This window comes from Rhopalosiphum padi, chromosome 1 (genome assembly GCF_020882245.1).
Source record: "Rhopalosiphum padi isolate XX-2018 chromosome 1, ASM2088224v1, whole genome shotgun sequence".
Classification (NCBI taxonomy): domain Eukaryota; kingdom Metazoa; phylum Arthropoda; class Insecta; order Hemiptera; family Aphididae; genus Rhopalosiphum; species Rhopalosiphum padi.
This window is the reverse complement of record NC_083597.1, coordinates 5,506,550-5,524,333: the sequence shown is the minus strand read 5'-3', so window position 1 is coordinate 5,524,333 and position 17,784 is coordinate 5,506,550. Positions and strand designations below refer to the sequence as shown.

Below are 17,784 nucleotides of genomic sequence, written 5' to 3'. Positions count from 1 at the left end.
ATCTTGTATTTTTAAATTGAATTTAAATGTTTTACGCGTGAAAAATATATAATTGCAATTAAAAAAAAATAATAAAAATCTTATTTACTTTAAAAAAAAAAGTAAATTTTAAAACATTTTTAAATAGTGTTAAAACGCAAACCGCAATGCATAGGAATTCAAAATATCAATATGATGTATACGATTGATTAATCGTTATAATCAAAGTATAACGAAGTCTTATTTGGTAGCCATGGCAACTTAAATTGGTTAGGAAAAAAAAGGTAGGCAAGTGATTCAACTTTGCTGTACTTAGGTGTGATTGGGTCATTGTAATAGATATGTTAAATTTGAATTCAATAATATTTATACACGAACAATTGTATTCAAATTTGAACTTCTTTTAATGTCTATAAAAATAATTGTGTTTATATATTTCATAAAATTTTTAGTTCCAGTATGACAAACATCAACATTATATTAAATTTTAAAATGTTGACTATATTTAAGATTTTATACACTTTTTATTACAGAGTACTATTGTGTAATTTTTGTAATTTTGACGTATTTTCGGAAGAAATAATATTTTTAAATATAGTTTTAAAAACATATATGGAACTGTTTATTAGATTTTAAAATCTTAAGTGTAAACAGTATTTTATTTATAAATTTCTTACTGATTGTTATGTTCGAGATTTTGATTATTTTTATTAAAATTCTAACTTCATAAAAAAATATGCGACTATACATTATTGATTTTTTAATTGTGAAATAAAACATTGATTAGAAAAATTATGTTAAATGTTCTAGCAGTTTTAACAATTAATAAATATTTTTATAGACGTTTATAAAAATAAAAATAAAAAACCTCTTTAATTTCAATTGCTCAAAATAAAAAAATATTTTGAAAACTATATATTTATAATATCATAAGTGTATAGAAAGTTATAATTATAAACATTTTGTAAAAATTTAAAGTGTCTATGGTTATTTATTTTTGAATTATAACAAAATAATATATTAATTTTGTCAAAAACTGGTTTGGTGTAAAAATTGAAAAATACTGGAAATTTTTTTATTTTGACCTGTTGTAAAAATTGATAAATTCTTACTGATATCCATGGGTACACGAATTGGGATTGAAATTATATTTACCTAATAATAATATCATCGAAAAAAGATATAGGTATCTAACAACATATTATTTATATTGTACGTATTAATTTTACTAATGTTTTCGACATTTAAAATAATATCAAATGTGTACATTTTGTAACTTTTAGAACTACAGAATTATATTCTGAAATTTACTAATTGGGATTGTCGAATGATATAATTAATGAGATAATGTAATGATACCTTATAAATGTTTTTAGACAATTACAGCAGTTAGCAGTGTTATCTATCATTACGCTGTAACCTATAGGCGTAGATGTTATAAATGCAATGCAGTATTATAAGTCAACAAAAGGCAACTTAATCTTATAAATTTTTTTTGAACTTTGAATGGTATTTTTGAAGAAATAGCACATTTAAAATTAAAATTTCAATACTATTATTGAAATACGAAAAAAAATATTTTGATTGCCATTTAAAAACTAAAATCTGATATGCCTTACTCCTAAAATATTCTTTATATTTTTGAAAATATTCTCAAACATTCGTTTTATAATCCTTATATTATTATTACTATTCTAAAATCAGAATTTTTAAATTTATAACAGGGAGAAGATGATCGATCATTTCCAAATATATTGAATATCTTGTATTTTATATGTTTAAAAATTATGTTATTTTATATATGATGTTAAGAAGCTTTTGCAGCAACAAGTCAAGTTTTAAAAGCTGTACAAGTGTACAATGAATTGTTTGTATACTATGAACAGCTATGCTAGCTCACAATTGTTTCGAAGAACAATACTTTATTTTTTATTTTATGGATTTTATATTTTTTGTTAGTCGTTTATTAAAATATTAGATAAAAGTACAATTTCTAGAGGAACTGAAGTTTAAAAAGTGAAGATGTCTTTTTCAATAAGCAATTTAACGATTTTGTCTATGACTGTAATCGTTATTTTCTGCAAACCGGAGGATGATGTAAAAGTAAAAGGTATATTTAAAATATATTAAATTATATTATTTCCAATTTTTAAGTAATAAATATAATAATAATAGCGGATTGTTTTCCTTAATTTTTCCATAAAAACCATAATTATATTAAGCTTTATTTTACATAAATATAGAAAAGACAAGTTTTATGTATATAAAAATATGTAGGTTCAAATATTAGGTATGTAAAAACTATCGAGTTAAGTATCACCATTATTAAAATAGAATGGTTTTGAAGAACAAAAAAAGGAAATACTTATCGATTAAATAGTACATTATGCTTTGTATGTTATTGAATTTTTTTAAAAAAAATAAGCGTCAAGTAGATAACAGTTTTATTCTTATCTTACCCCTTAAAATCAAAATTTTGCGTACTTTTACTTTTTTTTAAAAGAAATATGAATTTATAGAAAAGAAACAAATTTATTAAGTCTATTGTTTATTCATTAAATAAAATTAATAATAAAAAAATAAATTGATTTAATAAAAATTTTCTTTTTTACATTTTAGAATGTATAGGTAAGATTACAGTTTTATGTAAAAGATAAATTTATTTAATTAACAATAATAAATTGCCGTGTTAATAAATAATAAATATTAACAATAAGCATTGGAATATTCCATTTACCGTTTGTCAATCATAATTGATTTTTATGTTATTAATAAAATATCTTAACAGCTGAACTGATTAATGTTGGATTCGATATAAGTATGTCGTATATATTTATGGTATTATAAAATATAATATAAAGAATCTATTATGTAGTACTTACGCTAATAATTTCCAGTAGTAAATTATTTTATGATTGGAATTTTTTGCATATACGAATTCATAGAGTACGAGTTATAAAATTGTCTAATAACTGATAATGTTCATAACATTAATATTGAATTCAATTTGTTTTTTTATTTTTAGAAGCAAATGGATTTAAAAATTTTCACAAAATGAATAAATTTTTGGGTATATATTTTTACAATAATCGTTTAATTGATTAACACAATACGTACTTTTATTTTATTTATAATTGTTATTCAAATTTGATTATTTGAAAGTTTTAATTGGCGATCAATATTGAAAAATTAATTCCATCAATTACGACTTATCCTTTTTTATAAAAGAGTTATAGCCTAAATAATAAAATTGTCTTGGACACAACTAATTGTTTTAAAGCCATAATGGCCATATGGCATTTAACTCTGGAGATTAGCTAAGCCCTTAAACTAAAAAAATAACCAATTATTTTAAATTCAAATGCATCCGTTTAATAACAAAAGCATTTTTTCTATGTTTTAAATAATGCCTTCCATTCCAATAGTTCATAACATTGTCCGAATCTTATACGAACGCTTTCACTTCCACCTATTCAAACACCGCGATCCTCTAGTATTCCACTTTTCCCATCATGTAGTATTTTAGAGTGCCTCCATAAAAACAGTTAAATAAAGTAATAGTTTTAAAATAATCATGAATATTGATCGATTACGTTCTAACATTATAAATAGTTCGCATATAAGTACTCACTACTCATTTGTAGCTTGCTTAAAAATATATTGAAATATCGCAAAGACCAACGTACATATACAATTAATGTTTTACCTGAAAAAAAATTAACTTTTATATAAGATTTATGCACTTTAATGCGTATTGAAGCCAACAATAAACAATTAGTTTTTATGAACAACGATCGATTGTGTGAAACGTCTGTGACACATTCGTTTCTTCATTATTAATACAAATTTATTTTTTATTTGTTTTAGTTACCAATCCCAAAAGTGGTTTTAATAAAGAAGAATTAAAAGAATGTAAGATATAACTTATGAACATGTTGTTTAATAGATTTTAGAGTTTTTATATAGTGTCGATTCAAAGTAGATTTTTTTTGTGTTATATTCAAATAATAAAAATTGTAAACAAACTATTATGCCTCCTTACAATGGATAAAGTGGTATAGACGTATAGAGAAAATTCCATGGTGGAAAACGTTTTACAATACGAGCGCCAATGTTCGAAACGTTTATAATGTTGAAATTTGTAAGCGCTTGCCGCTTAGTGCAGTATGTAAATTAACCGTAGTTAAAATTATAGTAGTCATAAATAGTAATTATACTCTGCGATAAGACCGTAAAGTAATCACGATAGCGATTATGATACAAATAAACAGGTATAGGAACAATCTCAACCACGGTATTGGTTATTTGAGCTTTTTCATATTTGAACTGAACGAGCAAAACGCTAGATCACGCGTTTACAATGATTGTACATTTTTACTACGCGTTTTTTTAGCAAACAGACGGTTCGAATTTATCTGTTATCAAACCTTTCCAACGTTTACCGCTATAGAATTTGCTCATAGTATTGCCTATTTTATTATAATAAAATAAATTATCGATAATTTGGATTTATTCTATAAAATATATGATGAAATTATAAATTTGTGTCTGGCACGAATACAAACAAATCTAATTATACTACTATGCAATACTATAATAGTAAAACTGTATAATAGACAGTGCGTTAATTTTTTTCTTTTTAAGAATAAAATAATTTGTTTCTTTGTATTAATCATTTTAAGTCGACACCGAGTGACTTTTTATATTTATTTATTTTATAATAATAATAATCGGCGACGTTGTACTAGATCGTGTCTTATGAGTTATATAAGCTTATTTCGTAGGGATTTCATCGGTTTTAAGAGCTTAATGAAGAAAAAAACAAAGTGTGGTATACATTTGTTTTTTTTATACTAAATATTTTCACCTATAGACTTTAATACTGTATGATTATAAACAATAATTTGAATTAATTTGTTTTAGACGAACGAAATGCCATATCAAATATTTGTAAGTTATCTTTAATATTTAGAAAGACTTTTATGACTAGGTAGTCTTTTGGCACGATTAAATATAGAGCATCTCTTTGTTCTTAGCTTACGAATTTCCCAAAAATACTGAACAGAGTAAGTTGTTATTATTTTGTTTATAGTTTTTTTTTCATGTTTAGAAGCAGTTCATAAGCAATCATATATTTCTTTATCGATTTAGCAAACATAGGCTACTACAAAACAAACATTAATATTCACTTCATTTTTAATTATTAAATAATATGGTCAATGACCATTGGTCATAGGCGCGACTAGAGCTCTATTTCTGGGTAGGCTAAATTGATATCAGTGATCCACTAACATAAAAAAAAAACTGGGTGGGCTACAGACAAAACTGGGCAAAAAAATATGTTTCACTTTTTGAAATATTTTTGACATAAATTTACCCAATTTTACCTAAAATCAAAACAATTATCTAATTTTTGACATATTTATATTTTTAACATATTATATGATAAATAAATTACCTGGGTTTGTATCGACCGTGCATTATGAAAAGTTTCCTCCATATGGCCGTTGTGTACTATAGTGAGTAGTGTGTGCTGTATTACTGCGTAGTCACTCACTAGTCACTACACTAATTAATTTCAGTCGCAAACTCGCAAATATTATATAGTGAATGTCATTAATGTCAAATGTCAATTGTAATTGCGTATACTGTAGTATGCAGGTTGAAAGATTAAATTTAAAACCACTCAAATAACTTGTTATCGCCTCTTGGAAAATATATCTGGTTATTTTGGTCTTCTGATTAACTGATCTAAACAAAATAACTAGAATGATCACGATTGTATCGGTATAGGTAGTAGGTACCTTGGATAACGAGCACGGACTAAGATAATAATATAATATTCTGATGTTATTATAAATATTATTAATTATATTACAATATTTATAAATACGTATTGGCTATTTATAAACTTAGAATGGATAATATAATATTGTACTGTACCCATCCCGCCCATACCTAAATTAAATTCAGATTTCGGTTTCTTACAGTTGGCCATAGTGATGTAGTCAGTTCTTATTGGTTGTAGGAGAACTGCTATCATCCCGGACTAAGCCCACCTAAGCCCCCCCCACTCCTAGTTGCGCCTATGAATATAGTGTATTGTAATTGTAAAAGGTTTTCACTACAAGATTGAAACATTTAAAACCATTTATTTCAGAAATCGTATATGGAATTTCGTATGTTAATGAACTGGGGAAACATATTCTAAACATAAGTAAGCATTTTCGATACGATACAATACGAACACGTCGTAATATTTTAACTAAAAAAAGAAAAAAACATAATGGTTTTATGGCCAATATCGAATGACTAATTGGGAAAAATATATTGATGAGTTGTATTATTCGTTTCGATGGTATTATATGATTTTACGTATAATAAAACATTGAACAAAGAATATGGCCATTATAAATAAATTAGTTGTATTCATATAATATTGACAAATTATGATATTAGAATATTTAAGGATTTCTACTTAAAAGTATATTACAGTATACATATTATGCACAACGTAATTCAACATAATGCCAGTACCTATATGCCGTACTTATGATTCTATACTATTGTGTTAGATTAACCAACGTTAACCTTATGTAACGTTAAAAATGTATACAATAATTTACAATGGTCATTATTGACGAGGTACTGTTAATAGCAAATATAAAAAAAAGATTGTATATTTGAAAAAATAATAATAATGTCAAGTTAATATTTTATAATAAAGATATTTTTATGTTAAATGTATTTAAGTCGTTTAATAAATATCGACTATCTAATATAGTGCGATACTATGCAGTGAAATTATGAAATTTTGTTTAGAAAATTGTTGTAATAGAAAACATTGAAAATTATTTTTGTCTTTTTAGATCGTATGTTGTCAATTACAAGTTGGTGTGCAATCCATGGTAAAGGTTTTGTCGTTTATTTAGTATATATTGTATAATGTACATAAAAGGGTTACATAATGTACATGAAATGAGTAACTTTATAACAATATTATAAAATTAAACTGCATTTTATTGAAAATAAATTATTTAAAAGATAAATTTTATAATAAAAGTTTTATTTTCCTTCTAGCAAATACTGAAACGGATGTGGAAGAATTTTCAGTAAATAAACCCTATGGACAATGTACTTTAGTATTGCAATCATAATTATTTTAATTTGTATTACTCAGATATTGAAATATTTACATATTAAATATTTAATAGAGACATTTTTTAATGTAGCGTTAATAAATATAGTCATTCACTAATAATATTGATTGCTATCAATATTTTAAATTACAATGCGAATATTACATTACGGTTAACGACGAAAACATAGGTATTTGATCGTACTGAATTTTGCAATTAAACTAGCTATTAAACAGATCATTAAATAGATTGATTAATCTTAATCCTTTAGTGAAAGTTTTATGAAGCCCAAATTTATCGAGTTTTTTTATTCTAAGTCAATGAAAGAAATTCATGTAAATAATGTATCTAAATTGTACATAATTTTCCATTGCCTTTTATATTTCATTAATACTATTGTTTATTATTTTTTAGTGACTGAAAGTACTAGTTATACACAATATTCAAGACGTATAGCACGTAATATAGGTCAATACATAATTTAACCAATTTTTTTTTTTATTTTAACGAATAATTGGCGGTTGTATGCGATTTAATTTCGAAGAAATTTAACTGACGATAGCATAACATTCATTATTATTCGTTTAGATTTTTCACGAAATATAATATGTCAATTGTAATGAATTATTATTATAAAACAATTATTATTTAGTCTTTGGGAGCGTTAGGCATCATATAGTTGTGATATAATATGTATATTGTATATGTATAGTAATAGTATACACACATGTATATAAAAAATATGTACAATACATTTATAAATAGCACAATATCTTGTATAGACACTACTGACCTGTATTGTTTATGATAGTTATTAATTTATAACAAGCACGTATTCAAGATCATATTTCTGGGGGGAGGGTAAATATTTATAATACATGAATTAAAAATACGTATTTTATTATTATTTTAATGATAAAAAATGATTTTACCTTAACAATTTTCGAGGGAGTTGAACCCTGTTTATGGGCTTGATTTATAATACAATAAAGGTAGGTATTATTTAGCCGATAGTAAAATAGCACTTGATAGTTGATAGGTAATCCACTCGTAGTATAATGGAGAAAGAAGTATTTGTTAAATATACTTATCTTATATTATTGAAAAAAATTAGGTACCTATAATAATCAAATAATTATTTTAAAAAGGTTACAATGAAATCACAACTTTTATTTTTTTTAGGAATGCCGAAATCTTATCAGGTCATTGTTTTCAAAACTACAATGGGTAAACAAAAATTCCAATTTGTTATTATTTTTCGTGTATGATTAGATTAGTTTTTAACATGAAGTATATAATCATTCACTATATTGTGTTAAATGTATATGACAAAAATAACAATGAAATAGTATTTTGTATAATACTATGTAATTTAATACACTTTTTTGATAATTAACCAATTTTTTATTGAGCATTATATGGTAGCTCACTGTTGCCGCCTCTGTGCGCATGCCTATGATCACTAATAGTATATAATTCATGATATTTTTTATTGAAATTGCTCTTAAAGCAATTAATTTTACTATTGATATTATGTACTATGGTAAGTTACTGACATTTTTTCCGAAAACATGGATTGATATAATACCTAAATATTATAAATATGAATAAAAAATAATATTATACGAGTTAATTTTTGTTTATTTGTTTACGATTTAGTCTGTCACGAGGGTAAGTTTTTGGATAATAAAATAATAAACATTATATTTTAAAAAATACGCATGGAATTTAAAGGATATAAGCGAATACTGTTTGTATGAAATAATAACTATTGATTATGTCATCGATACATACTACATACCTAATAATTAGTTTAATCGAAAACGTTACAAAACGAAACTATGTTTCACATAAGATATAATATTATACAACTATTATAAGAGTCATCGTTATATCCTTAATCAGGAATAAGTAGCAGCCAGTGGTGGTCAAATAAATTTGTCATGGGATATGGCCGATATGGGATGTGGCTGATTTTTTAACATGCACTGTTTGATCGTTAAAAATATAATTTATGGTTATTTCTAATATCATTTTTTTTTAATTACTGTAAATAGCGTCAGCGGGAATTTGGTGGTCTTGTGTACTAACAACTTTTGTAAACTGCTTGACCTCAAAGAGACGGGTTACGATTTAATAAATTCTGTAGATGTAGATGGATGGGCATTGTATATAAGTATATAACTACACGTTTAGGTTTATCTTCTCGTAATTGGTAGGTATGGTATTCTGGTATTCATAATTGTGTTTTTTTTTAAGATAACGAATTAGCACTCTATAAAAATCAGGGTTTGCGGTTTGTAATTTCAGACAGTTATCAGTAGATTTTGTAAAATAATTTGTTGACTCATCCAATTAGTTTGACTAGTGCTGAGCAGAAGTTCGGGAAATCCAATGAAGCTTTTATAAATATTGGGGAGGAAGTTTTATGTGACGTTTGCATTTGATTTTCCTGTAACAGAGACTCATGACGAACGATTAATTTTAAGTTAGAGGTTCAAAACTGTTGTGTGTAGTAAATAATATACATTTTTTTTTATGGAAGAACGGTTTTAGAAGTTAAAATTTCGGAAGAGGAGCTCTATCGAATTCTTTTAGTTTGCTTCGTTGTCCAGGCGTCGTTTGCATAACTGTTCATATAACTGTTCTGAGTACTGTAGTCAGAATTATTTTTGAAATTTTTATTAGAAATTTCAAGAATTGTTAGGCAAGCATGTTGCATAGAATTGGCTATTTTATCCGAATTCTGTTTTTATGGTTTATTTTGAAGATGATTTATTTTTGGAGAGAACGACCTATAAGATTGTGGATCATCAAACGACGCGTTAACTATGGGCGCCGCGATGGCTGAAGATAATCGAACTTTAATTAACGTAATCAAAAGCAAAGAAAAAGCTAAATTTTTCAAGCACGGATAGAGCGTACTAGCAGGTTAAATTTAAATTAGATCGAATTTGACGTTAACAATTTATACGTATTCATTTTGCGAAGAACAACAACGACAACGAATTTTAAAGGAGTTAAATACAGACGTGTGTGTCGCGTTATATTTTTATTGAAAAAAAAAAGTATAGTGGGATTAGAAAAATAATAACTGTTAGATTTATTACAACTGTATGTGCTCGTATAATATTACGATTTGTTAGTATGCATCTTAATTTTAATACAAAAAATATTCCAGAAGTATCAACTACTCTTGCAGAACTTAAAAAAAGTAAGTATTTCAAGTAAAATTTTGAAAATTTATGACATCAAACTATCTAAGTATAACCATGTATTTATTTAAATTATTTAAGCGTATAATATTATGTATATGAAATAACTATTGATGATGTTATCGTTTTACTGTTTGATAATTAGTTTGATCGAGAATATTTAAACACGACACTGTGTTTCAAATAAGTTATAATATTGCAAAACTACTATAAGTGGCTGTTATTTCCATAATTAAGGATGGGTAGCAGTGATGGATTTGAGACTATATATGTTTTTGGCGGGACAAAGTATTCACCATCTTTTAAACGCACATAAGAGTATAAAACATATTATATTTAATAATTATCCATAGTAAAAAAAATTGTATTAATTAGTAATTGGTTAATCTGAGAATAAATAAATACAAAATATAAAAATACGAGTATGACCAAAGTACCTATAAGCTACCTAGGTATAAAAAATTTTAATTCCACAATGTCGCTTATAAACCACGATGTCAAATTAATATAATAATGTATTATTACTATTATTATTATTAAAAACAAAATGATGGATGAGAAAAACGATTATTGTTAAAATTACAACTGTATGTACTCATACTTATTATACACGTATGATATTATGATATGTTACTTTATGATTGTTATTTTAATGTTTATAATTATAGTAAAAAAAATATTATAGATGCTTTATATTATGCAATGAAAGATGGTAAGTATTCCAAGTAAAATGTTGTAAATGTATTACGTTAAAGTATAACTATGTATTTTGTTCAAATTAATTTTATTTCAATGAATAGGTCATATTAAACCCTACAGGGGTGTCTTAATTGGCAATGTGTGTGATAAGAGTGTAGCCATCGACGTAGCGGAAGTATTGTTTCCATCGTCAAATTTTCTCATGGTGCTACTTAAATGTAGCTCTTCCTTTACCTAAGTGGCCAAGTGGGTCAAGAATTATGTGTCAGGTGGTATTTTGGGTGAATACTTTGGAAGTTTTAGATTTAATACTCTGACAACAGATCAGATTTTCCATGTTCACCAAATTGCTCAGAAATCATGAACATTTATAAAACAAAAGTATAATAGAAAGAAGACTAATGGGGGTTGGGCACGATTAGAGGAAATTTATTGAGATGGTTACTTCAAAAATTCCGAATGGAAATTGTTTTTAAAAAAATTACACCTAGACTATGTTTAAGATGGGGTAACTGTATAAAAAAAGGATGTCGATTTAGTGGTATCGAATGTAGATATATCAGGAAAAGAAGATGGACAATTTACTCGAACATCTGGTCTTAAAGGCCAAAATCCATTATATGAAGAAAAGTCTATTATTATATTAAGTACCTATTGATGAACCTCATAGTATAATATAAAAATGAATAGTATTATACGTGGATTCCATAAAACCAAAGTAAAAGATTAAATTTATTTAATTTTAATTTTTAGTAAAGCTATGTAAGTTATTTATATAAATAATTAATTAAATTATTATTTTCGGTATGTTTATTCAGTTTAAGTGATTCAATACTATAACTATACAATATTGCGGTAAATTGGTCATGGCAATGTCGTCACGTGTCATTTTGGCACATGACGATAAATACCTATGAAAAAATGTCAAAAATAAATATTAAACATTATTAAAACGGCTAAATATAATAGTTATAATCATAATCTTTCATAAAAAAAAAAAAAAAAAATGTCAATAATAGAATAAAAACAGTTATATTTATATAATTAAAATCGAATTTAAATTTTCAACCTAAAATTAACAGCTATAATATGTAAATAATTTTAAATTATAATAACATACAAGCGTTGTCGATAAAATTACGGTAAATTACCATCTATTGTTGTCACATAAAGCTCACATGAAGACATAACCGTCATCAAACGATGATTCTAAAACTGCATAATATACAGTTGTTTTAATTTATTTATACTATGATATCTTTATATTAGCGACGACATAATATAAAACTCCCATAGTCTAGATCAGTGGTTCTGAACCGGTGTTCCGTGGACTTGGTATAAGTGTTCCACCAATATTTTAAAATCAGTAAGAAAAATATTAAAAAATTGTATATAATTAGTAATCAGTAATTTCATTTTTTCCTACATATTTCGATAATTTGTTCCTTTACGATTTTTTAATAATTATTAATTATATACGATTGTATTTTTCAATACAGAAAATTTCCCATGTTTCCAAAAGTACAAAATAGTAACAAAATAATACCTATTATTGAACTTAATTTACGGTAGATATAACTTACTCCTTCAGACATAGTCAAAATGCAAATACTGTCCAATAACATATTAACATCATTAGAAGCCAAAAAAAGATCATTTAGTCGGTATAAGGTAATATTTTACAACCAAATCGAAAATCTTTTGAATTTCGAAATTTCAAAATGGCTGTTATCATAAATTGTAATCAAGATAATTAAAATTTTTATTTTTTTTTAGCTTTTTTTAATTATATTTTATAATTTGTAACACCTTTTTTTTTAATAATTTTACTATTTAAAATATAATTTGTTTCATTAGAAACTCATATGGATATATTATATAATTAAATATTAATAAATAAATCGTATTAGTAAAATACATATTTTGATTTTTTAGCACATATTTATGTACATATTTTGCTAACTTAAATACATATAAATCCGAGCACTAATAATTACTATTGTATTTTACGGTTGTGTTCCGCGAAAACCTTATAAAATGTTAAGTGTTCCGTCATTGGATAAAGGTTAAGAACCACTGGTTAGCATAACAGAATGTAACCATATTATTGTGACGCTCGACGTTTTTACGAACCGACCTACTTATCGCGCCCAAATTACTGCTTACAATTTATACACAGAATTTCTGCGACGAAACCTCGAAATATTAATATATTGCAGATAATATGCCCACGCCTTGATTTAATAACAATTAATTATTACAATGCAATTTCAAACTATATGGGTCGTAACTGTGCTTGACTTAATTGCCTATTTCTATGAATATCAATACACTATAGTACCTATTACATATCAGTTACAACATACGAACTTACATTTAAAAATTATTTTGCATTTAATTTGTCTTGACCGACTCTATCGTGGCAGCAAGTGAATTACCTGCTACTTCTGTGCGCACACTTTAATAATAATTACTGTTACAATTTTTTAATCAACGACGTATTATTTAAAAACATATTTCGTTCAGATATAATAAATATTGCATAAAATAATAATTACTTACAATAATCAAATTAATAAAATAAGAATATAAACATAGTTTATAATTGTATAGTTCAACATGATGGTTTTTTTGTATTTTGTTGTTTAGCATATTTTGAGTTGTACCGCAAGTACAATAGAGGTGAGTGATATTTAAAAAGTACTCGGGTTATCTTAGCAGGAATTTTAAATACCATTTTGATATTTTGTATCTATTTACATGTAAATAATAATTGTTTTGATCTATACAACAACAGTGATTTCCAATCAGTTGGTTGGAAACAAAAATGAGTGATTTGTATATGTCGAAAATATATTTTGATAAAATTTATTATTTCAATTTATTAGTACAACACTGTACGAACGTCGATCGAAGTATAAATAATTATATAACAACAAAAAATGTATTTGTTTAGAAATATTTTTTTTTAGTCTACGTTAATTTAATCAAAATGTCACTGTCTAATCGTTTTGAAAAATATATCAATAATATACTATAATACCTAAACAATATTAATTTTAATTAAAAAGTTTATTTAATACATATTTTACCTTTTTTATTTGTAGTTCTTAAACTACATCCGCTAAATTGGTGCGCAATCAACGGTAAATAAGTTTCAGTTATAAATAATTGAGTTTAATATTTTGTTTTATACTTTTGTAGGCACATTAAAGTCTTGAATTTAGATATGCTGTCACTGTGTCACATTGGCACCCTCAGCAATCCGGAATATATTTATTTTTTGTTTATCGATTAAATAATTCAATAATATCGTTGGAATTTCAACTAAAATTGTAAACTTTTTAGTGATACATCTGCACTTGTAATTCAATAAAAGTGCGATAAAAATAAATACTATTTATACGTATCTAGTTTTTTTTGATAATTTAGTAGCACTTTATAGTCCCACATGTGTCGGTCCAAACAAGACTACTATAAATATAAATATTAACATTAAAAATTAAGTTAAGATATTTTCATTTTAGAAGAAAGATACGTATATCTTGTACACACAATGACATTTTCAAATGTTATGATTTTATCGAAAATGCATCAACCTACCATATTACTACATCACTAATAACATAAATAATGCATCATAAAATATACTTTGGAAAAAAAGCTTGTCTATGTACATAAAGATAGTCTTCACTCATAATCGTTTTGTACGAAAAGATTTATCATTAAATTAAAATTAAAAACATACATTATAATGTCACTCGACACTAATTGTATAGCATAGCGGTTACTTACATTCACCATTTTTTTGATCAATTTTTAAAAATAATTTTATTTCTTATTAAATAATACCAATTAGAAAAATAATAATAATAATACCAAAATATGTAATTTAAATTGTACATAACATTAACTATATTTAATAAAATTTTACTTTTTTAAATTAAAATATTAATTTTATTTTTGTCTTCTTATTTTAGTTTGCCATGGTAAGACAATAATAAATGCTAGTAAAAGTGTGTAGACATAGACATTAATCAATTTATTATTAAGTGTATTAGGTTAGTTAAACCTAGATTAATCTATTGTTTTTAAAGAAAATTAAAATATTTTATTTATACTCTTAACAGATGCATTAATGACAGCTGATTTTGAAAGTAATTCATTTATTTCTGTGCTATTGTTAATATAATACATTGAAATATATAACGTTATTAGATAATTATTTCAAAAATATATAGGTATTATATTATATTATAGTGCTAATATATATTATTATACTTACCTATTGACTGTGAAACATATTTAATTTTCGTTTTTGATTTGTCCAAGTGAAAAAATATAATTTAATTACAATTTAGTAAAACCTAAAGGTCTAAACTAAACTAACCTAAAGGTTCACTGTTAAATTTATATGGTATCTAGAACTAAGAAGTGACCACATTTTCTTATGGCATTTAACTATGGTTATAATATTATTATATCTAATAATCGTTATTTTAGATGTATCAGCTGAAGAAAATATTGAAATAATAAATCTTCGTAAGAAAAGTATGTATATATTAGATGAAAAACTACTAATAGCATAACATTGTTCGAAATTCAGCATAGAATTGTAGTGGCTATATGTAGAAATCACATAATATGAATCTAATAAAATCAAAATACGAGTTCATAAATATAATACAATATGGATGTGACGTTGGAGATGTTAATTATTTTTTATCAATTGTTATTATCAATTTATTATTCTTAGCAATAAACAAAACGAATGATGGTAAGTCAATCTATTTTACGTTGGTCGTGATTCGTTGTGGCTATTACTTAATGCTTTACTGATAATGTAAATATATAAAGACGTAATATAGTGATATTAAATGTGTTTTGTGATTCTGGTCAAATTAAATTAAAAGAATCCAAATTTTTGATAGTCGAAAATGGCAAATTAAAACTTTTTACAAAAGTCATAAACATTTAACATAAAATACAAAAAACGAATTATGTAGATATAAAATATTACCATATTAAGTTATACATTACTTTAAAAAAATCAAATATATTATTTTAAGTCTAACCTCTAAAAGGAATACAATTACATTGGTTATATACTTATATACGTTATCAAATACCGATCACTGTGTAAATCTAGGCTGTAATATGATAAATGTAACTATTTACTAATTATAATAACTAAAAGCCAAAAAGCATAATTTTTTCTAGAGATGGTATTATAATAAATTAATAACCTGTACAACTGAGTCCTAGTGGCTATGATATAAAATGCACGTCAGAAAAAGCCAATTAATGCATACCTATCAGAAAAATAATATTATATTCATTTTTACTATGCTCCTTAGGTATATATGCATACCGTTTTTATGAATATATCAAAAAATTCAGTGAAAGACAAAGTATGTAACATTAAATTAATTGTGAATTATTTTTATAGCAAGAATTGAATTTGAAAACGTTCTGCATCAATAATGTTAACATTTATTAACACCGGACCTAATGAATTATAAACTTTAATTCTCTGTCACTGAAAAATCACTTAAATATTATAACTTACAATATTATTATTTATTTTATTTATTTATTAATTAATTAACGCCCGTTAGAGAAATATTATGACGAAGGTAAATATAAAAAAAAAATACATAATATTATTATTATTATTACAATACAGTTATTATATATAGTTGTTTACAAAATAATACACAGAACATAATGTATTTTGGATTAAGCAGTGTTGGTATTTTAGTAGACAGAACTATCCTACAAAAAGGGGTGGACTCATTTGCCAGACGCATTATACGGCCGATGGGGGCGATTGCGACAATAATTGGGGGTACGAAATGGGAAGACAAATGGGGAAATGCATGTAGAATGCCGGGGAACTCAAAATTGAACATATAGGAGAGACGATGCATCATATGTACCATAAATAATTCTCTGGAGGAATTTTATATTTATATTAGCTCTCCTATCAGCTAAGCCGCTAAGGTACAAGGACTGGGACGGTGAGCCGACGATGGGTATTATTATTACGATAAAGATATGATACTACGTGCCTATGTCTATTATAATTTCCATACAATAATAATAATAATAATATCGATATTTATCAAAGCAAATTATTATTTGAGATAATATATCCCACCAGTATTATACATTTGTGTTATGCTCTAATGTTATATTGAATCAGTGATGTTTGACGTTTGCGCCATCGTCGTATTTTATGTTATACCTAATAATGGAGTGTTTTATTGGAGTGTCAATATAAATAATAAAAAAAGCTATCATTGGAATTTTTATTTTTTTTAATTTTTAATTATTAAATTTAATATTTCTTAGACGATTTGATTAATAATACGAAACATGAATAATAAACTGTAATTTAGTAATACATTTTTTTATTTTTGAACATTAATACACATTATAATAATTTAGATACCCTTTCGGTCTACTATTATAGTTATCGGCACATCATCGCGATCCCTGTTAAAATACACAACCTTATCATTTTTTTTTCTTTCTTCTAACTTTTGATCATCACAATCATGCGGATTCTCAACATACACTCTGGTTAATTGGTCAGCTATGTACATTAGAGACCCCTTTTTTAAATTGTACATTGAATTCATAGAACTAAAGCCTAATTCTCATTCCCTGAAATATTAATGGTGTATCAACTTTAACGTGTTTTTGAACGTAAAACTCCAATAACTTGTGATCACATTCTATTATTATTT

The 17,784-nt window shown here is 25.2% G+C and overlaps 1 protein-coding gene across 1 annotated transcript; it reads left to right on the top strand.

Moving 5' to 3' along the window:
* The first annotated feature begins 2,771 nt into the window (after positions 1-2,771).
* Positions 2,772-14,253, top strand: LOC132918703 (uncharacterized). The gene is made up of 16 exons (XM_060980124.1): positions 2,772-2,797; positions 3,005-3,049; positions 3,847-3,891; positions 4,903-4,929; positions 5,016-5,045; positions 6,140-6,196; positions 6,849-6,887; positions 7,060-7,113; positions 7,533-7,586; positions 8,301-8,345; positions 8,778-8,789; positions 10,300-10,332; positions 11,019-11,045; positions 13,682-13,714; positions 14,140-14,178; positions 14,237-14,253. Exons 2-16 carry the CDS (start codon positions 3,034-3,036, stop codon positions 14,251-14,253), a joined length of 528 nt encoding a protein of 175 aa, XP_060836107.1. The 5' UTR covers positions 2,772-2,797; positions 3,005-3,033.
* The last annotated feature ends 3,531 nt before the right edge of the window (positions 14,254-17,784 follow it).

Bases quoted from the DNA above. Each gene is read 5' to 3' on its own strand.
- LOC132918703 (XM_060980124.1), top strand. The intron at 7,114-7,532 runs GTACTTTAGTAT...ATTATTTTTTAG, and splicing joins AAATAAACCCTATGGACAAT to TGACTGAAAGTACTAGTTAT. The intron at 7,587-8,300 runs GTCAATACATAA...TATTTTTTTTAG, and splicing joins ACGTATAGCACGTAATATAG to GAATGCCGAAATCTTATCAG.